Source organism: Henckelia pumila, unplaced genomic scaffold (genome assembly GCF_033568475.1).
Source record: "Henckelia pumila isolate YLH828 unplaced genomic scaffold, ASM3356847v2 CTG_298:::fragment_3, whole genome shotgun sequence".
Classification (NCBI taxonomy): domain Eukaryota; kingdom Viridiplantae; phylum Streptophyta; class Magnoliopsida; order Lamiales; family Gesneriaceae; genus Henckelia; species Henckelia pumila.
The window spans coordinates 1,010,735-1,038,259 of NW_027331797.1; the positions used below are offsets into that span (position 1 = coordinate 1,010,735).

Consider the following 27,525-nt stretch of genomic DNA (forward strand, 5'->3'; position numbering starts at 1 on the left):
GATAGTGGTACAACACACACTATTCTGCGAGATGAAAGATATTTCTTGGAAATAAAACCAACAAAAACAATGGTGAATACCATATCAGGTCCTGTAGACTTGATTGAAGGTTGTGGAAAAGCACATTTTTTGTTACCTAATGGTACAAAATTTCTGATAAATGATGCTTTATATTCACCACAATCGAAAAGAAATTTGTTGAGTTTTAATGACATATACTCTCATGGGTATGATACTGAGACGATAACTGATGGAAATCAGAAATATATGTGTCTTACCACATATAAATCAGGAAAGAAATATGTGGTTGAAAAATTATCAATGCTCCCTACTGGATTGCATTATACACATATAAGGCCAATCAAATCAAATATGGTGGTTAATAGTTCTTCAATATTAACAAATTGGCATGATCGATTGGGACATCCTGGTTCAATAATGATGCGAAGAATTATTGAAAATACGCATGGTCATCCATTGAAAGACCAGAAGATCTTTCAGAATAATAAGTTTCAATGTAAAGCATGTTCTCTTGGAAAACTTATTATAAGACCATCACCAGCTAAAATCCAAACAGAATCACCCATATTTCTTGAACGCATTCAGGGTGATATTTGTGGGCCAATTCATCCACCATGTGGACCATTTCGATATTTTATGGTATTGATAGATGCTTCTAGAAGATGGTCACATGTATGCTTATTGTCAACTCGGAATGTGGCATTTGCAAGATTAATGGCTCAAATAATAAAATTACGGAATCAATTTCCAGATTATACAATCAAGAAAATAAGACTTGATAATGCTGGAGAATTTACATCCCAGACTTTCAATGATTATTGTATGTCAATGGGAATCACTGTTGAACATCCTGTAGCCCATGTTCATACGCAAAATGGATTAGCTGAATCATTGATTAAACGTCTACAACTGATTGCTAGACCAATGATTATGAAAACAAAACTCTCTATTTCTATATGGGGACATGCAATTTTACATGCTGCGGCATTAATTCGCATCAGACCAAGTGCATATCATAAATTCTCCCCATTGCAACTTGCATTTGGTAAAGAACCAAATATCTCTCATCTGAGAATTTTTGGATGTATGGTGTATGTGCCTATTGCACCACCTCAACGATCAAAAATGGGTCCTCAAAGAAAAATCGGTATTTATATCGGTTATGATAGTCCATCAATCATTAGATCTTGAGCCTCAGACAGGCGATGTGTTTACAGCACGCTTTGCTGATTGTCATTTTAATGAAGAAATCTTCCCAGTGTTAGGGGGAGAAAAGAAACACATCGAAAAAGAAATCACATGGTATGTACCATCATTGTTACATTTGGATCCAAGGACCAAACAATGTGAGAAAGATGTACAGCAAATTGTGCACATGCAAAGAATTGCAAATCAAATGCCAGATGCATTTGCAGACACAAAAGGAGTAACAAAATCATATATACATGCTGTAAATGCCCCTGCTCGAATTGAAATTCCAAAGAAACAAATTGAAGACACTCATGATGTCATAAAACGCTTGAAGCGTGGAAGACCAGTCGGTTCCAAGGATAAAAATCTTCGGAAAAGAAAAGGCATAGAGAAACACGACGATCATAAAATAGAAAATGGTGTTCCAGAAGAATCACCTGATGATGAAAATATTCTGTCAGAACCACAAACTGACGAGAATCGTGAAATCTCTATCAATTATATTAATACTGGAAAAATATGGAACCGAAAAGACATAGAAGATATTGATGAGATATTTTCTTATAATGTGGCTTGTGACATCGTAAATGAAAATGAGGATCATGAACCAAAATCTTTTGGTGAATGTAAAACTCGTCATGATTGGGCCAAATGGAAAGATGCCATTCAGGTTGAATTGGATTCGCTGAATAAACGTAATGTTTTTGGACCTATAGTCCTCACACCTGAAGGTGTAAAACCTGTTGGATACAAATGGGTTTTTATTCGAAAGCGAAATGAGAAAAATGAAATAGTCAGATATAAATCTAGACTTGTTGCACAAGGTTTTTCTCAAAGGCCTGGAATTGATTATGAAGAAACGTATTCTCCTGTTATGGATGCAATTACGTTTCGATATTTGATTAGTTTGGTAGTGTCTGAAAATTTGGAAATGTGTCTTATGGATGTTGTTACAGCTTACTTATACGGATCACTTGATAGTGATATATACATGAAAATCCCTGAAGGATTTAAGATGCCTGAAGCACAAAGTTCAAAACCCAGAGAATTTTATTCTGTAAAATTGCAAAGATCATTATATGGGTTGAAGCAATCAGGCCGAATGTGGTATAATCGGCTAAGTGATCACTTGATGAAAAAGGGATATGTAAATGATCCAATATGCCCTTGTGTTTTCATCAAGAAAACAACATCCGGATGTGTAATTATTGCTGTATATGTTGATGATTTAAACATCATTGGAACGAATAAAGAAATTCAAGAAGTTATGATGTACTTGAAGGAAGAATTCGAAATGAAGGATCTTGGAAAAACCAAGTATTGTCTGGGTTTGCAAATCGAACAAAAAGAATGTGGAATTTTTGTTCACCAGGCAAATTATACAGAAAAGATCCTTAAACGTTTTAATATGGATAAATCAAATCCATTAAGTACTCCAATGGTCGTAAGATCATTAAACATAGAAAAGGATCCATTCCGTCCATGTGGAGATGATGAAGTTATTCTTGGTCCAGAAGTACCATATCTAAGTGCCATTGGTGCCCTTATGTATCTTGCAAATTGCACTAGACCTGATATATCTTTTGCTGTAAATTTATTGGCAAGATTCAGTTCATATCCAACAAAGAGGCACTGGAACGGAATTAAACATATATTTCGTTATCTACGAAGAACAACAGATTTGGGACTTTTGTACTCAAAAGACACCAATCAAAGTATCATTGGTTATGCTGATGCTGGATATTTATCTGATCCACATAAGGCACGTTCTCAAACCGGATATGTATTTACTCGTGGAAGCACCGCAATTTCTTGGCGTTCACAGAAACAAACACTCGTAACAACTTCATCAAATCACGCTGAGATTATTGCGCTACATGAAGCAAGCCGTGAATGTGTTTGGCTAAAATCAATGACACAACATATCCAAACTTCTTGTGGATTATCAGTAGACAAGAAGCCTGTGACGTTGTATGAAAACAATGCTGCATGTATTACTCAAATGAAAGAATGATACATCAAAAGTGACAGAACAAAACATATACCCCCAAAGTTCTTTGCCTACACTCAAGAGCTTGAGAAGAATAAAGATATTGATATCTGTTATATTCAATCAAGTGAGAACTCATCAGATCTCTTCACAAAGGCACTTCCCACGACGATATTCAGAAAACATATATACAACATTGGGATGCGCAATCTGCGGAATATGTGAAGAATCACTCATATTAACATGAGGGGGAGTTTACGTGGCTGCACTCTTTTTCCCTTACTATGGTTTTTATCCCACTGGGTTTTTCCTAGTAAGGTTTTTAACGAGGCAGTATAAAACACGTAATGAAGACAGTCATCATATCACGATCATCATCACAAGGGGGAGTGTTGAAAAATATTATTATTATTAATATTATGTTGAATATTGAATATTGAATGTTGAATGTTGAATATTGAGTTGTAAAATATGGAAAATTAGTGTGTGATGATGTAGATGATGATGTATTTATTTTTGGACTAATCTCAAATGTGGATCTATAAATAGGTCTTCATTTGTGATGAAAAATACAATTGAAGTTGAGAGAAAAATATTATAAAGTGTAGAGTTTGATATATTTTGAGTTTTGAAATATTTACTTTTTACCGTAAATTTTTACTTTTTCACAACATGAACTAGTTTCTTCAAGAAAATAGATATTATTGGGCTCTAGTGTTAAATCAGACATACAGTTTTTATGTGTTATTATATATAAACATATAATTCCACCTAACAAATAAGCGTTTGTAGTCCAACGGTTAGGATAATTGCCTTCCAAGCAATAGACCCGGGTTCGACTCCCGGCAAACGCATTCGTTTTTGCTTCTCGTGTGGGGGACTACAATTTTTTCAAGGATTACCTTAACATAATTTAGAATCAACCTACTTGCAAATTCATTCTGTAACTTCTTTGATCAAGAACACCAGATTGACAGATTTTATGAAGTATCATGTCTCATCACACATACTTATCCACTTTTCTTCGACAATTATAATCGAATTCGTGAAAATTGAAAATTCTTAGCCATCAAGATATGGCAGCACTTCCATAATCCTCAATGATCATACACTCGAAATCATGAAAGAGCCAACCTACTGTTACATCAATATGGATGGAATATGGTCAAAGTAAGGTATGTTCCTCAGCTGCAGCACCCTGCATTCTTCTTGGCTTGCTGTCATAAAATCAAACGCATCTTGATCAGACAGTGCTAACCGCTGCTTTACTCGCCCCATTCTTCGCGAGAACAGAACTTGCTCTTTGTTGACTGGCATCCTAATAGACTGGTATTCTTCAAGAGCTGAATCCAAGTCCTTCAGCCCCCATTTCTTGAGACATTTGCCCAATACGGCAGCATCGAGAATTGACATGTTGGTGCTTCTTGCACCATGGGGACTTATCGGATGTGCTGCCTCTCCTATCAAAACCACGTTATCCCAGAAGTATTGTTCCAGGGGTTCGCAGTCATATATTGCATTCAAGAAAGGCTCCTTTGTTTCTCTCATTACTTTCACCAGTTCTGGAATCCACACGTTTTCTGCGGCCTCGTACATATTCTCAATCATTTCTTGGCTTACTTTCATGGTAACAGAGTTTACCTGAGTTTGTTCGCCAGAATGTTTAAGATGAAGCATGTAGGCGTACATTTTAAGAGAAACAACAAATGTACCTTAATATCTGGTTCTGGTTGGATAAGATACCAAATCCAATTGAGCCTTTTGTTGATCAACTCATAAAGGATGGCATGACCCTCCAATCCTATGTCAAAGTAATTGCATTTTCCAAGATCAGAGTATGCCTTCTTGAGTGCCAATATGGTTTCTGAATCCTCGTTCTCCGAAAAATCAAGAACCCCTCTCCACGCACAGTAACCTGAATATCTGCCATTGAGAGCTTATTAGTTCCTTATAAGAGTTTCAAAATTTGTCTTTGAGAAGGAAGAACATGAATAAAACTAAGATCTTTCTTTGTTTTGGGACAAACCTCAGTTCCAGGTCGGGAATGAAAGTTTTCCTTATTGAAGACAGACAACCATCAGCAGCGACAAGTAAATCACCAACAAATTCAACTGTTTCACCTGTTTGAAGGACGTCTACTTTAACTTTTACATAAGATTTGTCACCAGGAATGCAGAAGGAGTGAAACAAATGTCCCCAGAGAACAATCTCCGGTGGTAACGAATTGTACAGAAGGTTATGGAGATCAGCCCAGTGGAATGCTCGGAAATTGAACTCATCATCTCTTGTCAAGGTCCGTGAACATTTCTTGTTCCCATCTATGGCTCTTTCCTGTTGCCATACAATTTTTGCGTTAAAAAGTAGATAGTACAGATATTTCAAGTTCAACAGAAGTTTAATTACATCTTTCACTTGGGATTCCAATTTTTTGTCAACTTTTTTTCACAAATCAATAAAAAGAACTCATTAGTTAAAAAAATATTTATCATAAAATAAAGAGAGCTGATGTTTAAACTATTCTAATTCATAATCCCAAGACGACCAAGTGCTAATGAATACATGTAGAGTTAAACACACACTAAAGCATGCAAATGCGATGGTAATGATACAGCATCATCTCTAGCTCGAGTAATTATTTTTATTTTAATTCCAAAATCTCTTTCAATCTCGAATAAAGATTGATTTTTTTTCTAAGTTGAGCTTGAGTAGGTGTTGTGCTTTTCAGCTTGACTTGGCTCGATTGCACCTTTTTTATATTCTTGCAGAAATTTCACCTACATGATCAATGGAGAGCGGCAACGACGATAGCTGAACAAGTTCGGGTTGTTTGATCCATGACTCGAGAAGTTTCTGAGACAACTGATCGAGTCCAAGTCCTGCACCGGTCGCACAGCCAGTTCGAGGTGAGCTTGTTTTCTCCAGCACCACCACGTCCCAACCAGCTGCAATCAGAGCGTGAGCGCATGAAAGCCCGGCTATGCTGCCGCCTACCACCACTGCCTTGGCCTTACTTCTTGCTTCCATCTCCACTTGGTTGAGAACTCAAGGTAATCTCGAAAAGTCTATAGGACAATAAAATGAAGAATTAATTATGGGAATCATCTATCCAAATAATGCTGCAAATCTTAAAAATTAAACGAATGGTCAATCTGATTAGTTTGGCGTAATACTATGGTTATAACTCTAAACTCTAAATGGTGTACCAATAATATTTTATTCATTTTGTAAATCTGTTTTACCTGTTGTTTGGTTGTAGAGATATGGACGATTTTTCCTGTCTTCTTGTGCAGTGAGAGTGACATTCAGATTCTTGTAGCTCAATACGTATAAAAGTGGAATACAACCAATAATTTGCCATTCCATACAGATGCAACTTCAGTTTATAAACTATATCTTTCAACATAGAGATTTTGCTTTGAATTCCATCATCCCCAATCGTTATACATTTCAAATGACCAGAGCGAGCCTAATCTGGTAATCGAACAGATTAAAATTTACATCAATACAGAAGGGATGTAAGAAAAAAAAGGCATGGTCCTTTGCTGCAACTCCTCGCAATCTTCTTCACTAGCTGTAATCAGATCAAAGGGCTGGTGACGAGGAAGGACTAAACCTTGTTTGATACGTCCCAATCTTCGAGAAAATAGAACCTGTTTTGAGGTGACTGGTAGACGAGTCGCCTGATATTCTTGAAGAGCTATGCTTGTATTCTCAACCCCTTGTTTTTCGAGACATTTGCCCAAGCCAGCAGCATCCAGTATCGACATGTTTGTACTTCTCAGACCATGAGGAGTAGTTGGGTGAGCTGCATCTCCAACCAAAACCACATTATCCCAGACAATTTGTTCTAGAGGTTCGCTGTCATATATGAAGTTTATAAATGGCTGCTTTGTTTCTCGTATTAGTTTCACGAGTTCCGGTAGCCAAATCTTCTCTGCTGATTCATGCATCTGTTCAATCATTTCGCTGCTAACTTTCATGGTAACTGAGTTTCCCTGAAAAATATAACATTGAATTTTAGTAACATTTTTCGAGATAATGATGAGCAGTAGGCCCATAATTAAAAACCGACAGCGTTTTAGTTGTATCTTATACCTTAAGTTCCGGCTCTGGTTGATTAACATACCAAATCCAATTGATCCTTTTGTTCAACAGATCATATAACACAAAGTGCGTTTCTGATCCAATGTCAAAATATAAACATCTCCCAAGGTCAGGAAAGGCCTTTTTCAAACCCAAAATGGTTTCTGATTTTTCGTTATCCGAGAAATCAAGGACCCCCTCTCCATGCACAATAACCTGAATATCTAGTAAACTAAATAGATCAATCCATGAAGCTAAATGCCAGTTCTCAACGGGAAAGATACCATGAGAATATCATCTGATATTCATACCCACAAACCTCAATTTATGGTCAGGACAGAAGGTCTGACGTATAGAAGAGAGACACCCATCTGCTGCAATAAGTAAATCAGCAACAATGTCGATTATCTCACCCCTTTGGAGAACTTCACTCTTAACTTTCACACAAGTCTTGTCATCAGAAACACTAAAAGAGAGGAACGTATGCCCCCACCAAACAACATCCAATGGCAACGCCTTGTACAAAAGGCTATGGAGGTCAGCCCAGTATGCTGCTCTATAATTGAAGTTCTCATCTCTGGTCAGCACCCGGCTCATTTTCTTGCCGCCCTCTGTTGCTTGGTTCTATAATTCCGCAAAAAAATAAAATAAAATTACGCTATTAAAATAGAAAATTTGAACAACAAAGCCAAAAGCCGGTCATGCTGGTTAATCCAAAACATTATGCCAGCCGTATTAATATCGGATACAGTACGAGTACGCAATTAAATTACATCAGATATAATGGCCCTCACTCTGGAATAAGCATGATCACTGATATTATAGCCATTGGCAATCCTATGTAACCTCCCTCGTATATTTTCAGAAAAAAGGATTTGTCTTTATAAGAAACAAGAACAAGCGACGATTATCAGGACAAACGAGATATCAAAGAGCCTTGCAATAATACGGGTACAAATCAAGATGACACAAATCAATCGATCAACCTGAGAACAATTTTACAAGAACGCCAAGAAAACACATTTCAATCAGATTGCTTTTCATTTTTAAGCGAATTCTTGCTATAAAAGCATCACAATAATTTCCCAGTCAATGCTTTAAGCAAACTCTTGAAATTACTGCTCGCTTACTTGATCAATGGTGAGGGGTAAGGTGTTGAGCTGGAGCAGGTGCGGTTGTTTGATCCACGAGTCGATGAGTTTTTGGGACAAAGGGTCAAGTCCTAATCCAGCACCGCCGGCGGAACTCGTCGGAGGAGAGCGTGTTTTCTCCAGCACCACCACATCCCAACCGGCGGCGATCAGTGCGTGATCGCAGGAAATTCAAGCTATACTGCCGCCCACCACCACCGCCTTGGCCTTCCTGTTGGATTCTTTCATCTCTGAACTTGAATTTGTTGGAAGTGGAACCATGATTTTGATTTGTATGAAGGAGAATACTCTGAAGAGGAATTTGGATTTGCTGCCGTGCACATAACATTTGGAGCTACTGGAGTAGTGAACTATAAATCAAACTTGCACTTATCTAATGTGAAATAAGAAAGGATGAATAAATAATAAAAAAATAATCTAAATTGTTGGATACAAACTAATAAATTTTGACAAATTATGGCCCGTTTGTATTTGGTTGATTTTTTTTAAAAAAAAATATTTATTTAAGCTATAATTTTTGACTTTTGAAAAAACTCTAATTTTTACTTAAAAAGTACTTTTTAAGCAATTATTTTGCATCCACGCAACTTATTAACTAAAAAAACACTTTTTTTTCTTAAATTGTTTTTTTTCCTAGTCTAGCTTCTAAAACTTAACGGGACCTATATGATCTTATAAATTCCGAAAATCAAGGGTTCGGAAGGGGTTTTGTAAGAATCAACAAAATTAAATCGTGTCAAGTCTAGTCGAATGCTTAACTATTTATTATTTTACTCAAAGGTCTTGAATTTGATACATGCATAGTAAGTTATAAACAAATCGATGTAGTTCACGAGTTTTTTCAGCTGATTTTATAAATATTTCACGAGTTTTTCGAGTTAGTTTGATAGATATTTTTTATTCGTATTCGAAGTTATCAAACTCGAATATGTTCGAATTTTTTTTGAGTCAAACTCGAGCCAAAATTATTTTGTACGATAGTTTACGAGCCGCTCTCGAGCTTTATTATTTTATTAATATAATATAATTATACATATTATATATATATATATATATAATATATATGTATTTCAATTTTTTCAAACATTTCGAGCGGTTGAACTTTCGTTATCGAACTTAATGGTTAAACAATAGTTCAAATAATTCATGAATAAGTTTAAACATTTTGAATCAAACTCGAGAAAAAAAGTCTAAAATTTTCGAGTTTCGAATCAAATTGCAACTCGAACTTGAGCATACGTAATTAAAGCCGCATCAAAACCTTCTTCGCTTGGATAGAAGTATTTCAAATCCATGGATTTCAAATGCATTTTTGTTGTTTAGAGAAGTAGCACCACAAACATCAAATTCACGTATTTTATGTTTATATGATAATTCACGATAGTTAGGATGGATTTTAAGTTCATCCAATAAATTGGTGATTTAAAATCCTTTATAATCCATATAAGTAATGGGTAAATAATTAAATTATAAATTTGAGATTTCTCTATATTTCATTGTTAACACTAAAATTATAATTGAAATGTATGGATTTCAAATAATTCAATCCAAGCGCTACCTAACTCTTTGCTAATATTTGAGTGAATTGGATTCATTTGTAACTATTTGCTAATATTTGAGTGAATTGGATTCATTTGTATCCCTGCTATACACCCGATCATAACATATTTTTTCTAAAAAAATAAATAAAATAAAGGTACTTTTCCCATCTAAAGTAAACTATGAAGCTGATCCCACAAGGCCACAACCAAAAAAAAAAAAAAAAAAAAAAACCCCTCAAAGGGTTAAACAGTCATTTCACACGAGCATATGGAATAATAACAACGTCGCCGTTTTTGCCTTCAGCCGCCGCAGCCTCAGTTTTCATCGTCTTCGGCCACCCTCTGGCTCTGCTCCATTTCTGAAACCTCCTCAGCTCCTTATTTCCCTGCAATGTACTTTTTCTCTCTAATCTCTACGTATATTTTACTACATACGCTCTGCAGATTAACCTCTCTTGTTTTCACTTCCTTATGATGCAGATATATTATCTGAGGCGTGGGAGATTGCCCAGTGATAATGGGAGTAGGAGGGCGAGAAGTTTCGATTTCATTGGACGGTGTCAGGGACAAGAATTTGATGCAATTGAAGAAGCTCAACACTGCTCTTTTCCCCGTTCGATACAACGATAAGTACTATGCCGATGCCCTCACCTCCGGTGAATTTACCAAATTAGGTTTGTGTTCGCCTTATGGGTTTCTTTTTTTGTGATTTGATTAGTTTAATTTCCAATTGAGCTAACTGGGTTTTTAATTGCTGTGCCATGTCTTGAGTAAGCAGTGGAAAATCGTGTTTCTGTGTCGCTATAATTAGGAAAAGTATGTTTTATCGGTTCAAGTTAATTTAACTTACGGTTCTCTATTCTGCCTTGAAACGACGACAAAGACAGTTTTTGCTGTTGTTCCTTGACTCGCCATGATTTATGTGACAAGCCGGGGACACTTGTTAATATTCACTGTTTTGGTTGGTTTTCGGGCAAACTTTTGACATTGGATTTCTTTTGTGATCATTATTATGTCTATCAATGTGTGCATCTAGTTTTTTTCCATTCATGTTTGAACTTTGAAGTCGAAAGTGTTTTGTATAGGGGTGAGGTGCATTGTTGATTTGGACGGGACCCATATTCTGTGAAATAAAAAAAAATGTAGTATCATTGTATGTTCTTGTCCGAAACAAAACATATGGTGATAGTAAGACATTTACAACTGTTTGAAGTCGATGCATTATATTCTATCTATATATGTCTTTACTATCATTAATGTATATCTATCCTTCCTCATCAGAAAAAAGGATAACAGAATTTTTGTATATGATTGTGACAAAATATGATTACATGTGCTTATAATTTCGTTTTTTTGCTTTTCTGCTATTTCCAAACCGTTCACGTATATGCTTCTAGCCTTCAACGATATATATGGAATGTATTTTTCTTTTCATCGCATAGCTCTTGCATTCCATTGATTCCATACCCCCGAAGACCCACAGAAAGGAGATCCTCCATTAGCATAACAACCAGGGTTTCCTAATCTTCTCAATTATGTGAGTCATGATCCATCTAGTGCAACTCCATGCAGCTGTGAACTTTTTAGTTGATTGCTTTTCATCACTTGTAGAATCTGGACTAGTGTAGGAGCAGTTCGTCTTCAAGTTTATGCATTATGAAATGTTTTGTGGCAAGAAGATAGGAAATATTTTATAAAACTTGGCCATTTGTTTAAAAAAATAATGACATTTGGCACAGTGGAGGAGACGCTTGGTGTATGGATTCATGGAGGAGAAATTTCTTCTTTCCATTCCACCTTTACTTAGATTGTTAATTGGTAACTAGGAACCTATCAAGCATACCAGACTGCAATTTGCTGTTATGTGATTAAAAGAAATGCTATTTTGTGCCAAAGTGGTCATTGTAGAGGTAGAAATGAATGTGCAGAGGAAACTCAGGGTGCAAGGTTAAAGTTACCTGAGCAAATAGAACAATTGATTAGTAGTACTACAACTTTGTCCCTGTAAGGTATCTGATAAAAGGATAATTGGAAGATTTAGTTGTTGGAAATGCATATTTTGTGATAATTCAACAAAATTATTAATGATTAGACTGGAAAAGTATTAGCAAACGTGTTGCTTAAAAATTGAAGTGATACTTGAACAGGCGTGATAATCAGTCTGTGAGAGATTTTACTTGTGTTTCTGACTGTTGAGGTCTCTTTTTTCCAGCCTATTACAGTGACATATGTGTGGGATCCATTGCATGTCGTCTTGAGAAGAAAGACACTGGTGCTATTCGTGTATACATAATGACATTGGGTGTATTGGCTCCGTACCGAGGATTGGGTGTTGGTGAGTATTCTGATCTGCTTCCATTTTTTTACTTCTAAATTTTTTATTAATGCCTCATCTGGACTGAACTGGTGAAAAGAAGCATAGAGAGAGTGGTGATGTTGTATAGTCAAAATGGATTTGTGTACAATTTGTTGTAACACATGGGCGCAAAAGTGGAGCGCTGGGAATTTGATGTTAACCCTGATCACTACATTTCATGATTTGGCTTCATCACATGGTATAATCAGTTGTTACTACAAAATCTGTAGAAGTGGCATGATTTTAGGATATCTTAAATCATAAGACGAAGCTATATCTTTTTAGTGGTATCAAGTAAATTCCTTTCTCCTAATATATGATAATGTTATTTTGGAATCAGGTGTGAAGTTATTGAGTTTCTGGTATCTTTGATATAATTTCATTGTGATTTAATATTAGGAGAGATTTTGTCAAATTTATATTAATATAATATCTTCACCTGTATAAACAAACAGGTGATATTATATCAAAGATATACCAGAAACTCAATAACTTTTACACCTGATTCTAAATCAAGTAAAGATTAATAAAAGTTTTAGCCCCTATTTTGTGTAGAATGGATGTGGGTGTTCAGGTCAAATAAAGTAGCTTTTGTTCAGTTATGTTGTTCTCTCTTCTATTTCCACGATTTGTAATTTAAATATTTGTCATCTAATTCCTTTACGGTGCCCACTTCTTTTGTAGCATCTGCAGTATCATTTTTCTGGGGAAAAAACCTTTTTATGTCCTGACTTCATTCATTGATGTGGCATAGGTTCGAAGTTGTTGAATCATGTGCTTGATCTTTGTGTGAAGCAGAACATTGGTGAGGTTTATTTGCACGTGCAAACAAATAACGAGGATGCGATCAAGTTCTACAAGAAATTTGGTTTTGAAATCACGGAAACAATCCACAACTATTATACAAACATTACTCCACCAGACTGCTATGTGGTCTCCAAGTTCATTAGCGAATCTGAAACAAAGAACTGATTACTTGGATCCAGTCTCTTGATGATTATATCATGCTACATTGATGGACAATTGAAACTTTATTCAATTTTGGATGCTGAAAATTGTTTTGACACTTTCATCATTACCCATTTGGTTATGGTAGAAATGAGTCCGAAACAATTGAAATGGCTGCTGTTGGCAGAGTGTGCAAGTCCAATTAAACTTGCTTCAGTTTTCCAAGAGGGGGGTTCTCATTGTAGAAGACAGCAGTTGCAGTTGAGAAATAGAACATTTATACTTGTACTATTGAGTGCCCTTTTAATTACATTTTGAAGTGTTTTTATTTATGATTCTCTGTACATCTTTTCACCAAGCTATGTGTTGAGGTGCCAACATGCATACCCATCCCCTTTTCAACCAATGTCTTTGAGCATCATTCGGGTTGATTTGATAAAATAATTATTATTTTGAGCTTAGCTACCTATTATTTCTGCTGCCTGCTTGCTTCATTTAAAGTATCAAAAAACTCGTTTCGAAATTCGAACAGCACAATTAAATAAATATGTATAGAGGAAAAAACAACAATAAAACAAGAGAGATGGAATCCTAAACCGATAATAGATTATAAACGCATCACCGTTTCACAGGATATTACATCGTAATTTATATGCCTCTAAAAACTTCTGCGTGTGTGTTTACAGTTGACTTCTCCAAATTAATTGTACTCAGATCGTTATTTTTTTTTAGTGCATTACGAAATGGCTACGTAATTCCACATGCAAAATAGGAATCTGGAAGATTCTATAGAAATTATTTCATAACATTTACAGATAACCTCGTGACATCAATTTTCTTTTCTTTTATTTTCTGGATGAAACATCAATCAAGAATTGACGAAGCATTTCACGTGTAGCCATCCAAAAATAAGGTAAAAATAAAAGAAGTGTCCATGTGACAACAACGCAACCTCACTGTTTGTCCATTACCAGTACCTCCACAATTATTATAGAATAAAGATGAGGATGGACCCATTCAAATACCAACTACGGATTAATTCGCAGAGTTAAATAATAAACATATTATTTTTTGTTTGTTTATTACAAGCAATCTAAGTTATCTAACTGATGAGTTCCGTAAACATTAGACACTGTTTGGTCATAAAAAAATTATAGAGATTGAACCGAGAAACACCTTTAACAACAGGGACTAAAATGCACGTTAACTCCTTTTATTTATTTATTTATTTATTTATTTACACCAGTATTCTAATACAATTTTATAATTCCAACATTAATTGCATCACATTAAATCTCAATATGCATATATATATATTTGGTTTGAAACGCGTTGTTTGGAATAAATTGAGTTTTTTTTTGTTTGTTCAACCCAAATGTACAGTACTATTAATGTCAATTCAATTTCTTTAATTTTTATTCAATCAATCACTAAATGCCATTCATCACGTTCTAGTACCGAAAGGAACAGGCAAATATGATTTTATGACACGCTGTGTTGTCCAAATCCGCAAATATATATATATACATTCAACATTTCTTGAATAGCTTTGACCATAAATTCCCCAAATTTATATATAATTTCAAAAGAAACTCTCCCTCTTCTCCTCTCTCATTCTCTCTCTCAACTCATAAAGAGTTTAGTCTGGACATTCTTCATTTTGAACCAAAAAAGAAAAAAAGAGAAAAAAAAAAAAAAACAACTACTTTTGGGTATGTCTCGAAGTAATCAGATATCTTTTGTCTTTCTTCATTTTTTTCTCTTTCTCATATTACTTTCAACAAGAAATAAGAATGTTGATGTTGAGTTCAAAAGCTGAAGATAAAAATGGAATCTTTGGCCAGATTTTGTGTTTGTTCATCTGTGACAAAAGGGTCCTTGATTTTGCAGGGATTTTCTGTATCTGTGAGCTGCATTACAAGGTCCTGTGTAAGGAGTTGTTGCAAGGTATATTCTTGGGATTATTAGCCTAACCCGATAAATCTGACATTTTTAGACTTGTTAAACTCTTTTAGATCCAGGAAAAGTTCCAATATTAGGTGGTATAAATTGCTGTAATTTCACATTTTAAAGAAAAAGATGATGCATGTGGATTGAATTTAAGCTTGATTTGTTCCTAGTGCTCATATATGATATCATGTTTCTGGGACCTAACACATTCTGTTATTCCAGTCTGGTTGAAGAGAGGTTATGAAACATGAGTGAATTGAAAACAAGCACAAGCACACCCTTGACTCCACCCTCTTCTTCTTCAAGGAAGCTCCCTGATTTTAAACAATCTGTAAAACTGAAATATGTAAAGCTTGGTTACCACTACCTCATAACCCATGGGATGTTCATATTTTTGTCCCCTCTGGTGGTGCTTATTGCTGCTCAACTCTCCACTTTTTCTCTCCTAGACATGTATCTTCTTTGGGACCATCTCAGATTCAATCTCATTTCCGTGATAATCTGCTCAACTTTATTAGTTTTTCTGTCGACCTTGTATTTCCTCACACGTCCCCGTCCTGTGTATCTCGTGAACTTCTCATGTTATAAACCGGACGAGGATAGGAAATGCTCGAGGAAGATTTTCATGGAGAGATCCAGGTTGACCGGTTCGTTTACTGATTTGAATCTTGAGTTTCAACAGAAAATACTGGAAAGATCAGGACTTGGTGAGTCTACTTATCTGCCTGAGGCTGTGCTACGGGTGCCACCAAATCCATGTATAGCTGAAGCAAGGAAAGAAGCTGAAACCGTGATGTTTGGTGCTATAGATGAGCTTCTTGCTAAGACGTCTCTCAAGCCGAAGGACATTGGAATTTTGATAGTAAACTGCAGTCTTTTTAACCCCACGCCTTCTTTATCCGCTATGATTGTTAACCATTACAAGCTCAGAGGAAATATAATAAGCTACAATCTTGGTGGAATGGGGTGTAGTGCGGGTTTGATCTCTATCGATCTTGCTAAAGATCTTTTACAGGCGCATCCCAATACGTATGCTCTAGTAATCAGCATGGAGAATATTACCCTGAATTGGTATTTTGGGAACGAGAGATCCATGCTCGTTTCAAACTGCTTATTTCGTATGGGAGGTGCGGCGGTTTTGCTGTCGAATAGAAGATCTGACCGCTGGAAATCCAAGTATCGATTAGTCCATACAGTTAGAACCCACAAAGGCTCTGACGACAAGTGTTTTTCCTGTGTAACACAGATGGAGGATCCCAATGGGAAAATCGGAGTTGCACTGTCAAAAGACCTGATGGCAGTGGCCGGTGATGCCTTAAAGACGAACATAACAACTTTGGGTCCTCTGGTGCTCCCCATGTCCGAACAGTTGCTTTTCTTTGCAACTTTGGTAGGGAAAAAGGTGTTGAAGATGAAACTGAAGCCATATATACCGGATTTCAAACTGGCTTTCGAACATTTCTGCATCCATGCCGGTGGAAGGGCAGTTCTTGATGAAATGGAGAAGAATCTTCAGCTGTCTGATTGGCATATGGAGCCTTCGAGGATGACTCTGTATCGGTTTGGTAACACCTCAAGTAGTTCTCTGTGGTATGAATTGGCATATGCAGAGGCTAAAGGAAGGATCAAGAGAGGCGACAGGACCTGGCAGATAGCCTTTGGTTCTGGCTTCAAATGTAATAGTGTTGTGTGGAAGGCTCTAAAAACAATACATCCAGCAAAGGAGAAGAATCCATGGATCAATGAAATTCATGAATTTCCAGTCGAGGTTCCCAAGGTTTCAGCTGTGTGATGTAATAAGCTCTTTGTCATCTGGTCGGAGTTTATGTTCGTTTTCTATCCATTTCTGATCCATCTGATCCAGGCTGCTAGCGGATTGTGAGGCTGCTTATGTTAAGTTGAATGAAGAACTTATCTTTGTAGTTGCCAGGAAATCATGGCGAATCTAATTGTAGTATGTAGATGAATTTATCTCTTTAAGTTAGTTTTCTAAATTGTTGGCGTTATTTCTGGGGACCCCACGTCCCACCGGGAATTTTATTCTGATTGTGAGGGGTTCGATTTGATGAAGAAGCCAAACGAAAATAAGCACCGACAAACCAAAAGCAACAAAATACAAAGCAATATTATACATGAAATTGATTATTTATGTAATTTCACCAAAATCACGCATTACAGGAAACAAACGTTACCCACCAGTATGTTATCCTAAAGTTCTAAACTTGATAAAGAAACATAAGCCTAAAAACTGCGACTTCATAAAATACGAGATTAAACTACCATATGAATAAGTCGAAGACGTAAGCTCAAATCTTGAATTGCAGCTGCTATTGTTAATTCTGTTTATGCAAGAATATTGAATTCTATTCCTTGGCAGACTTGTTGATGAGTGACTTGTGGATATGTGGTATCACACCACCACCAGCTATAGTTCCTTTAATAAGAGTATCGAGTTCCTCATCTCCACGTATTGCTAGCTGCAAATGACGAGGTGTGATACGCTTCACCTTTAGATCCTTGCTAGCATTACCAGCCAACTCTAACACTTCCGCAGTTAGGTACTCTAAAATTGCCGCAGAATAGACAGCAGCTGTGGCACCTACTCGTCCATGAGCTGTAGCTCTCTCCTTCAGGAGACGATGAATGCGGCCGACGGGGAACTACAGGAATGTAAAATTAAGTGATACCAACTAAGTTCCCATTGCAAAGCAAGCAAAAGATTCTTTAAAAAAAATTCCCTTATCAATGACAATTACTGGAAGCCGGTAAAACTTAAGCATCCTGTCACTACACTGGTAAATGAAACATGGTTCTTTCTCATTCAAATGAAAATAAATCATTGGCAGTCTATATCTTACTTATTTATTGTGACAAAAGTATACCCCAGTACGATCAGCAGTAGACAGTTGTAAACTTTTTTGGTTTTTGGTCTTGTTTACAGAAATTCTAGACTACATATGAAACCTTTAGACAGCATACACTTTAAAATTTATTGAAATCACTCTCGGGTAACTCAATTGTAGAGCTCTAGTTCAAATGGTATCTAGGGTATATCTCTTATCTGTTGTTCACGAATTCCTTTCAGGCGTACTCGGTCTTTTCTCTTTCAGTTTCTGCTCCGGGAAAGAAAACTATATCATGTGGAATATAATAAATAATTTACAAATCATTGAACAATAATAAACAACATATTATTTTAAATATAACAAACACATATAAACGATTATAACGCACCCACTCCTTTAATGTAAGCATCTTAGAGGCGTCAAGGCACACCACCAATAAGCCTTGGGCATATCTCTCGGGGTAAAAGTTTCACCTTGCCGAGAGCCGTGAGTTTAGGCACATTCATCTTACACCTTTACTAACTATAACTTAAAGGCAATAACTATTTTCTAAGTTTTTAGTGTGTGCTAGTTCACAGTTTTTCTTCAACCCCAACTGCGCGTACAAACAACGATTGCTGTTAAATTACTCCATTCAAGAATATACCAGAGTAAATTTTTTTTTTAAAAAAGGGAAATAAAACTACTATTTCCAACTAAAAGGTCAACAAGAACACAACATAATTACAGAAAATCACACCAAAAACTCAATGAGAAGGAAATTACAGAGAGCAGATGTAAAAACAAAACGAACCTCTTAAGCCCAAAAATGCATAAACCACCAAGAAAACGAACAGAAAAACAGAAAATACCACCGAATTAAGCAAAAACATAGCGCGCGGGATAAGGGGGCAAAAAAAAAAGAGAGCAGAATAGAACCTGAAGTCCAGCGCGAGAGGAGCGAGAGATGGGCTTCTTTTTGTCCTTGTCTTTGTCCTTTGACGCTGGGGTTTTCCCCGTCAACAGACCCTTTGCCCCTTTCCCAGACATCCTTCAGATCCACAAAATTTCAAGATTTAACAAAGAAAATTGAATTTCAGAGAAGGAGAAGACGAAGACGGGGAAGAAGAGAAGAGCTCTCTTTCTCGGTCTACGAATCGGGATTTTGGATATTGTAGGGACCGTGTCCATACATATAAAATAACAAGTAACATACACGGGCTTATGATATGGGCCATGCAACTAACTTAGTTAGTGGGCTTGATTAATGGGTCGAGGAGTTTGGAAGATATGGCCCAACTGAGTGCTCCAAAACTCGTTCCATTTACACAAGCTGAATTGCAATCAGCTGCAGAGATTTCTAGACGCAGAGGAGAAATGTTGTCCGCCCTCTCCAAATGGCTTGTCGACCCCAGGCGCAACCCCCTCGCCTCTATGCACATGAAAGCCATCTCTAATCGCCTCCGGAAATTTGGTACTGTTAAGATTTACTTGTGCTTGTGCGATTTTAATTTTTTTTTTAATTTTGGTAGTTTTGTGGATTTTTTTCAATTTGTTTGGTGATGTTTGAATTAGGTCTACGATACGATGATTTGTACGATCCGATGTTCGATCTGGATATAAAGGAGGCGCTAAAGCGGCTGCCGAGAGAGATCGTTGATGCGAGAAATCAGCGCCTGAAGCGAGCGATAGACCTTTCCATGAAGCACGACGAACTTCCTGAAGAACTTCAGGTGAATATTCAGCTTAGTATTTGTTTATTTCACCTTAACGACTGCGAATGAGGTCTGCTCTATTGGTACATATGTTTGGATTGTCTGAAAGTGAGTAGTTGTTGATTTTGTTTTGACATATTGAATGGATTTGGTAGCATTTTTTGTTTTTGGTGAATTCCTTTTTATCTACACTGGTGTATTCTTTAAATTTTGTAATGGAATATGATCGTTGAAGGAAAATGCTATCAACCTAAGCCTATTTTGCCTGGTTGTGTTTGTCTCTCGATTTAGTTTGCTTAAACTGCTATTCTAACAAACACTCTTGTTTGAGAAATTTCAATTCTTGTCGAATCAGTTTTAGAAGGTTTTTATACCTATCACGATTATGTGTACATACCATATTCTTGACAGATTTGAAGCCACAGAAAGTATGCAATTGTCTGAAACTTAGTTGCCTGTTAATTTTTCAACTTACTGTGATAGAGTCTAATGTTGGGTTGTGGACCATTTGAAATTTGAAATAGGATTATTCATTATTGACAGATTACTTTTGTAAGTACTTGCTGATTTATGTTAATCTGCACCTATGTTGCCGGTGTTGGTTGGTAAGTTTGAACTTTGAATAATTTTCGTGTAGTAGATCTCTTCTATTTTTGTCTTTGGTTGTGAAGAAGATACTCGGTATCCCTCTCATTAGGTTGGGTTAGTAGAGTTCCTCTGATGATGTCTAGAAAGGTACTGTTTATTAGCTCTAATTTGTTATTATTTAATGATTAACAAAACATCTTAAAGTTTATTTAAATATATTTAAATTCAATGAAATTAAATTTAGTAAAATACTTTTATGCATATTTAATTATTAGTCTGAATATAGTTAAAAATCATATTAACTAAATATGTGATAAAGGGTATTGTCGTCATTACATTTAAATTAACAAAATTTGATAAATAATATCAAACAACATATTATTTATCACACACTATACATATCCTTATCTTCTATCTTTTTATCACTCATGTTAGACATCTTTCACTTATCCCACTTATGAACCAAACGGTTCCTAAAGATATGACTCTGCAAATACATCCTTCACGTGTTTTTCCAGTATATCCCATGTTTGAAAAACTGTGATCCAAATGCATCAATCTTTATTTTTCCTCACGAATTTTGCTTAAGAGATTTGAAAAGCGAAATAGATGTCTTTTGACCCTTGCGCATTTTACGCTTATCTTCCTTTTTCAAAGCGTATCACCTTCACCATGTGTGCTTGTTTTATTCATCGCGTTCACTGACTTTTTCCTAATTTAGAGAAGTCTGTCATTTTATGGTTTTATGCTATTGATTTGTACAAAACGATACTGTGTTCTAATGTATCCCCATTCCCCATAAGTTTCACCTCAATGATCTTTTTAATGCCTCATCTGGATTGTTTTCGATAACACATTTTTTAATCATTGCCTAGTCTATAAAATCTTTGTTTATTTTGGTGTGAATTGGTGGATTCTTGTTCTTTATTTGTGCAATACCAAATATGAGCTATTGTCACGGCATGGGCCCACGCTAGCATGGCTTCATAATGGGCTCCTGGAGCAACTACTACATATCCATTATTGCGATCTTAGGTATTTCCATGGAATTGTTCATCCAAGTGAGTGCATCTTCCATCTTGGTTAGCCTCTATAACCACATACCTCCATTGCTGAATCCCCACTGCGCCAACCCTTTATCAAATGCACTGCCAGTCAATGTTATCTCACCACTTTTCTGCACAATGTTGCAGCTCAGTCGATCCTCACAAAATCCTACATTATTGGAGCAGAAACAGAAAAAGAAAGGGGCACTATAATATGCTAATTAAACTCATTTCGCTTGAAGAAAACTATGTACTCCTATCCTGTAGCTATAATAACTTTTTCCTCTTCTCTCATTTGGCAATGGAGAGTAACATATTGTTTGTCCATGCAATAGATTGCATGCTACAAAATCCTTATCGAGTTAATTTTTTCTGTACTATTTCTGTCATGCAATGAGGGGACTGGAATTATTTTATACCGTGTTATTTCCATCTGACATTTTTCAATGCCCTGTCATTAGAGTACTTGTATCAGTTATAAACTTCTAATATTCTGTGTTTGCTAATAATCCAATTGTTCAATATCATTCGTATTGACAGGCTATGCAGACACCATACAGGAGCTATCTTCAGGAGATGTTAACTCTTGTAAGTATGTTATACTGTGTTATTGTGCTTAGTGCGAAACTATCATTAAGAAGTAATCAAGGTTTTACATTTTTTTAAAATGTGATAAGGGTTCTGCTTCCTCTATCCATCAGTGTATTCCAAAATATATCATTACGACTCTATTTACATTTTTTTGCCTGTTTGCTCCTGATATGTTTTTGCATGTATACATCTGACGCAAAATTGGCCAAAATGACTGGCTGAGTTGCCTCGCCGGTTTTGAAACCAAGTGGGGGAGTAAATAGCCAGATCAAATTGTATTAGCTTTTACTCCAATAACCCTTCACGTTGTCGTGGTTCTTAATTTACCTCCAACCCCAACTTTATTGTTTTTGGAGACTTCGTACTGGCTATATTTATTTCTTCCTTCATAATATCTCTGCAGGTTAAGAAAGAAAGAGCTGAGCGCGAGGCACTAGGTGCTTTGCCCCTTTATCAGCGTACTCTTCCCTGAATGGATTTGCATACATGCTGGGGCAACCTCTAATTGAATTTCATTTCTTATTATGATCAAATAAGCAACTTGATCCTTTCTGAGAAATGGACTATAATGTGTTCTCTGAATTTTTTGTTTGGTTGATATTTGATGATCCGTTGGCTGACTTATATGTTAGGCGTTTGTTCTCTGTATGGTTGTAAAATTTTACCAACAGGTGCTGCAGCGATTTGGTGCTTGCAATAAATTCACTTGGTCAATTCTTAATCTTAATAATTTTTTCTAAAATAGTTGATCCCGAAGGGGACTTCATTTCACATGAGTCAGAGGCTTATTGGCTCATGCAAGAGTTAAATTCTTAATCTTAATAATGGTTTATATATATATATATATATATATATATATATATATATATATGGAAGTTGCAACTTCTAGTAGTATAATTTTTAAGTTTTTGCCACTCAAAGATATTACAGCGTGTTAAATTGATTGTTCGTGGATGAATTGGCTATCAAAAAATTGATTTGAAAATAAAAATAAAAATGTAAATGGGCCCGGCGAAATAATATAGGTTAGATTCACATGATTCGAAATTCATTATTTATACTTCTATAAACGTGGCTGCACATGCATAGAATCGAATCATATGGGTCATCTCGAAGGTTGAATTCGATTTCTCAAAGATGAAATATGAAGAAATAGAACAAGTGATTGATCAAATTATTTATCTACTTTAAATTGTGGGCATTCCATGTGATCCCATGACCATACTTTAATTTAAGGGCGGGGTTCTTGTATTTAATAAATCACCTTCCCTTTTGTCTCTTCAATATCTGATAATATAGTAACACAACTCATAATCCAATCTCTCCTCGTAAAAATTAATTTGGCTTTGTATACTATAATATTTAATGGGTGCTAACTGCTAAGTTTCTTGATTCGCATGACTTCCACTCCGAGAGACTTTCAACCCATATTGGACATTAGCTTGAACATATTTGGGTACTTCTACGTGAAAGGAGACCTTTTATTTATTTTTATTTATTTATTATCATAATTCAATATATAATTACCCAAAATATTTATATAGTGTACTTCATCCATTAATTGGATTTCCGTTGTCCTAACTACCATATTCAGGATTCTCAAGACATGTTCACTGCTATTAGGTCCATGCATGCGTACGTTCAAATAGCGAGAGTTCGGGCGCTAGCGTCATGACTCGATATTCCTTTGGCCTAAATGTGGGAACTCGATGACTCGCAGATGCAAAGCCAAACTCAAGCTTAGGTCTCCTAATTGGCCTGAACTGATTCATGAGGCAATGGCTTAATGTACGCTATAGGAGTAGTGAAAGTGGATGGATGAGATATTGGCCGGATCTTATTATATATAGGAGTATCCAAAATGTTATTAAATATAGTATTGATTGATATTGAATAAAAATAATTAGATAACATATTCCTGAATGAAATTGTGAATAATATTATTATAATTAACATCGCGATTTTTGGATCAATAAAGATCGACCGTCTCTGACTTTTTTTTAAAAAAAAATTTTGTAGGGCTAAACCCTCATAAAGGAGATATTTTCATTGGAGAATATTTGTAGGGCACCATATCTTTTTGCATATATGCAGGAAAGAAATAAAAGAGAGGCACGGTAACTATATATTTTCAGTTTTAGATTTATTAGATGTATTGATTTTAATCATATAGCCGACACAGACCTCAATATATAATATATACACAGAGGTTCATTTTCTTGAGGAGCTGCGGTGCATGAATAATTCCATTTTCTTGAGGAACTATTAATTCGCTATCACCTGTAAAATTAATGCACATTCCCTACATGTATTAAATGTAGTACAATATTATTAGTAAAAATGGACATCCTATATAAGGTTTAATGATATCATTTCCGTCCTCCGTCTCGATTACATTGTCTTATTTTGTTTTTCACACAGATTAAGAAACATTTATTGAGAAAACAAATTTTATATAAACTTTCTATTTTATTCCTATTTAATATATTAAAAAATGATTGCACAATTTTCAAGATGTAGTTAATATGGATATATTAGTAAGAAAGTGTAAAAAATATTATTAAATATGATATATGACTATATATTTGGGACAAACAAAAAAAAACGTGAACAATATAATTGGGACGGGAAGAGTATAGTTTAAGTTTAAAAAATGTGTTCTACTTATCATTATCATCAGAATTTTAGTGATCAATCGGGAGATATTCAAGAATTAACAATGAGAAAAACAAATAAATTAAATACCATCTCCAGAGATAACAAATATTTAATTTCCTATAAAACTATCACATTATGTATGCATATTTTGATATGGATTCTAAAATGTTTTGAACTTACAAAGACTTAATTTATAACATGGATGAAACTAAATTAAAGTATGTAAAAAGAGCAAAAAAAAAACAATTATTCCAATGAAATTTGTGGAAAAAAGAATAAATATAATAGTGATAATTTTTAATTTATCCGATCGAAATTCGAAAGGATAATGATTGGACAGACAGAAGGGGAAAGGCATTTAAAACCACCCACGTGAGAAGTTAATGAACGATGACCCATCATTTAAAAATTTTACATGATCGAGTAATTTAATTTGAAATGTGACATACACAACACATAATATATATGCAATTGTTTCACAGGATCGATATGTCCCTTTAAATATCAGTACTTGTTATCATTAACATATATATCTCACCCTTTTCATATTATTACTCAAAAAATGTACCTAAAGATTTCAAGAATTATGTCACTCTCGACATTTACTTGTCCAGCCATTTACATTCATAGCAAAACACGTTCGCGACTAATTTAATGGCCAGATGGTTTTAGCTACAAATTTTTCAAGGAAATTTAAAATTTTGTTTTTGTATATTTGGCTATTTGCGATTTAATTTGAACACTTGGAACATTCGATGTTATCCATTGAGTAGTATCTTATGGGTAGCGTGAAGGGCTTTAATTGGTCCAAATCAGTGGGTCCCACATAAAAGCGTGTGAGGCCTATTGATTGGGCCAATCGTTGAGGATCACGTTGCCCATGGGGTGCAATATGTACAAAATTCACTTATAAATGTTGATGAATTTCAGTTTTAGTCTTTATCTTTTTTTAATTTTTGCAATTTTAGCCTTTTTTTTTCTGCATGAGCCATAATGTTTCATCGCATATATTAGCAGCATGACGACTTCATGTTAGCGTCATAATAAAAATGACTAAAACTATAAAAAAAAAAAAAAAATTCAAAGATTCTGAACTAAAACTGAAATTTATTAATATTATATAGATTACCAAACTATAAATGATAAAATGCATAGGACCAAGTTTGTAGTTATGCCAATTTTGTAAGACGGGATCTTTTAACTCATTAAATTTTCATAAAAGGGTTTAAACTTTAGAAAGAGTTTAATTAGCTTGTTATTTTTAAATCGAGATTTTAGCTTCAAATATAGCTTTGTTTGTTTGCGCAAATGTTTCTTACTTGTACTATTGGTTAACTGTGAAAATATTGAATTTCGTAGCCACCGAATCTCATTCAATGAAAACGACAAAAAAATGATGGTTTCATTTTAGTCCTATTTGTTTCTCAACTTCAGTACATTGATGTCATCATGCAACCCACTACTTGACTCTAAAGACAAACAACATCTCATTTTTATTTTTAAATCATAGTACTGCATATCAATAATAAATGAATTTTTTTAAAAGTAAAATTAATTTGGTACACGAACTATTGATTAAATGTTAAATTGATACACGAACTTTTGTTAATGGCTTAATTGGTATATGTCCATCGAATTTCGGTCAATTTCCGATGATATTTATGTAAAATGTCTAATTTGCCCTTTATTACAAAAAATACACATTTTATTTTTAATTTTAATTCGATATATTTGTATATTATATTTTAGATGTAAAAATTGATTTGATTAAAAATTTTATTTTTACATAATTTTTATTATATTAGATATATTAACTAGATTATATATTTCAACGAGATGGATTAGATAAACTATATTAAGTCATATAATATCTAAAGAATTGTAAATAAATAAATTGATATCAAAGAAAATAAATAATTATTTTTTAGCTAAAATTTTTATTTTTTTATACCTAATTTTTTCATTAATATTTTGGAAAAATATTAAATAAATAGTGATTGTTATAAAATATTTTAAAATTTTAACTATGTAAAAATTTATTGAATATATTATTTTAATAAAAACATTAGTTAAGTTCTATTAAAAATTAATTTAAAATTTTAATATATATTTTTAATAAAAATTCGTCAAATCACCAAATAAAAAACGTCATAACGTGTCACATGTTTTTTAATGAGCAAATAAAAATTTGAAATTTTATTTAAATACAATAATTTATAAGAGAACACGACTAAGAATAAATTGAAATCGTTATCGGTTTTTTTGGCAAACAAAAATGATAAATCTGGCTTTAAAATGAAATAATATTATTACATTAATTAATTTATAATATCAAAAGACAAATATACCCTTTGTTTCAAAATAATTTGGTTAAAATCAGGTGGACATGTACCAATTAAGCAATTAACAAAAGTTCGTGTACCAATTTAATATTTAACCAATAGTTCGTGTATCAAATTAATTTTTACTCGTTTTTTTTTTATAATATTTCGTCATATTTTCTCACCAAAATTCATAGGGAATTTGTAATAATATAAATATTCCATGTTATAAAATTCGAGGAAAACGCAAGTATAGATATATATTATTTTCTTTAATAAAATTTATAAAACCACTATGATTGTGCACAATGTTCTAAAAAGCGTTAGGCGGTAGTCGGACGGCGACTCACCGCCTAGCGCCTAACCGACTAGTCGGTTTTTTTTTAGCCTAAAAAAAATAAAATTTTGGAATATTTATGAGTTCCACTATGGAAAATAATTTTTATATCTTATGTTTTTTCAGTTTTTGTGTAAAATTCTTTCAAAAAATTAAAATATATACTTTTAAGTTTTTTTTATTAATTAAAAAATTTAATTTTTTTAATTTTTA

General features: G+C 34.5%; 5 protein-coding genes, 1 non-coding gene and 1 pseudogene across 8 annotated transcripts; 4 read left to right on the top strand and 3 right to left on the bottom strand.

The window, feature by feature from the left end:
• The first annotated feature begins 3,984 nt into the window (after window positions 1-3,984).
• TRNAG-UCC (transfer RNA glycine (anticodon UCC)) lies at window positions 3,985-4,056 on the top strand. Its single transcript has one exon. It is a non-coding gene; the product is annotated as a tRNA-Gly (tRNA).
• A 124-nt stretch (window positions 4,057-4,180) lies between these two features.
• On the bottom strand, window positions 4,181-6,607 carry LOC140870946 (uncharacterized). The gene is made up of 5 exons (XM_073273366.1): window positions 6,442-6,607; window positions 5,981-6,264; window positions 5,229-5,533; window positions 4,915-5,125; window positions 4,181-4,843 (listed from the first exon to the last, which is right to left on the bottom strand). The coding sequence occupies exons 2-5, from the start codon at window positions 6,224-6,226 to the stop codon at window positions 4,343-4,345; spliced, it is 1,263 nt and encodes a 420-aa protein (XP_073129467.1). The 5' UTR covers window positions 6,227-6,264; window positions 6,442-6,607; the 3' UTR covers window positions 4,181-4,342.
• A 70-nt stretch (window positions 6,608-6,677) lies between these two features.
• LOC140870945 (uncharacterized) lies at window positions 6,678-8,752 on the bottom strand (annotated as a pseudogene).
• Window positions 8,753-10,229: 1,477 nt separating this feature from the next.
• Window positions 10,230-13,719, top strand: LOC140870954 (uncharacterized). The gene is made up of 4 exons (XM_073273379.1): window positions 10,230-10,370; window positions 10,458-10,651; window positions 12,190-12,312; window positions 13,088-13,719. Exons 2-4 carry the CDS (start codon window positions 10,495-10,497, stop codon window positions 13,303-13,305), a joined length of 498 nt encoding a protein of 165 aa, XP_073129480.1. The 5' UTR covers window positions 10,230-10,370; window positions 10,458-10,494; the 3' UTR covers window positions 13,306-13,719.
• Window positions 13,720-14,852: 1,133 nt separating this feature from the next.
• LOC140870953 (3-ketoacyl-CoA synthase 11-like) lies at window positions 14,853-17,206 on the top strand. 3 transcript variants are annotated; one of them, XM_073273376.1, is made up of 3 exons: window positions 14,853-14,993; window positions 15,172-15,228; window positions 15,454-17,206. In XM_073273376.1, exon 3 carries the CDS (start codon window positions 15,479-15,481, stop codon window positions 17,021-17,023), a length of 1,545 nt encoding a protein of 514 aa, XP_073129477.1. In that variant the 5' UTR covers window positions 14,853-14,993; window positions 15,172-15,228; window positions 15,454-15,478; the 3' UTR covers window positions 17,024-17,206. The 3 variants fall into 3 exon arrangements, with proteins under 3 accessions (XP_073129477.1, XP_073129479.1, XP_073129478.1); XM_073273378.1 differs by lacking the exon at window positions 14,853-14,993 and having other exon boundaries at window positions 15,012-15,228; window positions 15,914-17,206; XM_073273377.1 differs by lacking the exon at window positions 14,853-14,993 and having other exon boundaries at window positions 15,104-15,228.
• A 133-nt stretch (window positions 17,207-17,339) lies between these two features.
• LOC140870955 (probable histone H2A variant 3) lies at window positions 17,340-19,205 on the bottom strand. Its single transcript, XM_073273380.1, has 2 exons — window positions 18,996-19,205; window positions 17,340-17,891 (listed from the first exon to the last, which is right to left on the bottom strand). Exons 1-2 carry the CDS (start codon window positions 19,104-19,106, stop codon window positions 17,595-17,597), a joined length of 408 nt encoding a protein of 135 aa, XP_073129481.1. The 5' UTR covers window positions 19,107-19,205; the 3' UTR covers window positions 17,340-17,594.
• A 169-nt stretch (window positions 19,206-19,374) lies between these two features.
• Window positions 19,375-22,710, top strand: LOC140870941 (cytochrome b-c1 complex subunit 7). The gene is made up of 4 exons (XM_073273360.1): window positions 19,375-19,530; window positions 19,632-19,789; window positions 21,946-21,993; window positions 22,400-22,710. The coding sequence occupies exons 1-4, from the start codon at window positions 19,434-19,436 to the stop codon at window positions 22,466-22,468; spliced, it is 372 nt and encodes a 123-aa protein (XP_073129461.1). The 5' UTR covers window positions 19,375-19,433; the 3' UTR covers window positions 22,469-22,710.
• The last annotated feature ends 4,815 nt before the right edge of the window (window positions 22,711-27,525 follow it).

Coding starts and splice junctions, on each gene's coding strand:
- LOC140870946 (XM_073273366.1), bottom strand. CDS start 6,226: ATGGAAGCAAGAAGTAAGGCCAAGGCAGTGGTGGTAGGCGGCAGCATA. Junction 5,126..5,228: donor ATTCCCGACCTGGAACTGAG/GTTTGTCCCAAA, acceptor TCTCAATGGCAG/ATATTCAGGTTACTGTGCGT. Junction 4,844..4,914: donor AACCAGAACCAGATATTAAG/GTACATTTGTTG, acceptor GAACAAACTCAG/GTAAACTCTGTTACCATGAA.
- LOC140870954 (XM_073273379.1), top strand. CDS start 10,495: ATGGGAGTAGGAGGGCGAGAAGTTTCGATTTCATTGGACGGTGTCAGG. Junction 10,652..12,189: donor CGGTGAATTTACCAAATTAG/GTTTGTGTTCGC, acceptor TCTTTTTTCCAG/CCTATTACAGTGACATATGT. Junction 12,313..13,087: donor GTACCGAGGATTGGGTGTTG/GTGAGTATTCTG, acceptor GATGTGGCATAG/GTTCGAAGTTGTTGAATCAT.
- LOC140870953 (XM_073273376.1), top strand. CDS start 15,479: ATGAGTGAATTGAAAACAAGCACAAGCACACCCTTGACTCCACCCTCT.
- LOC140870955 (XM_073273380.1), bottom strand. CDS start 19,106: ATGTCTGGGAAAGGGGCAAAGGGTCTGTTGACGGGGAAAACCCCAGCG. Junction 17,892..18,995: donor CCTCTCGCGCTGGACTTCAG/GTTCTATTCTGC, acceptor ACATTCCTGTAG/TTCCCCGTCGGCCGCATTCA.
- LOC140870941 (XM_073273360.1), top strand. CDS start 19,434: ATGTTGTCCGCCCTCTCCAAATGGCTTGTCGACCCCAGGCGCAACCCC. Junction 19,531..19,631: donor TAATCGCCTCCGGAAATTTG/GTACTGTTAAGA, acceptor TGTTTGAATTAG/GTCTACGATACGATGATTTG. Junction 21,994..22,399: donor TTCAGGAGATGTTAACTCTT/GTAAGTATGTTA, acceptor ATATCTCTGCAG/GTTAAGAAAGAAAGAGCTGA.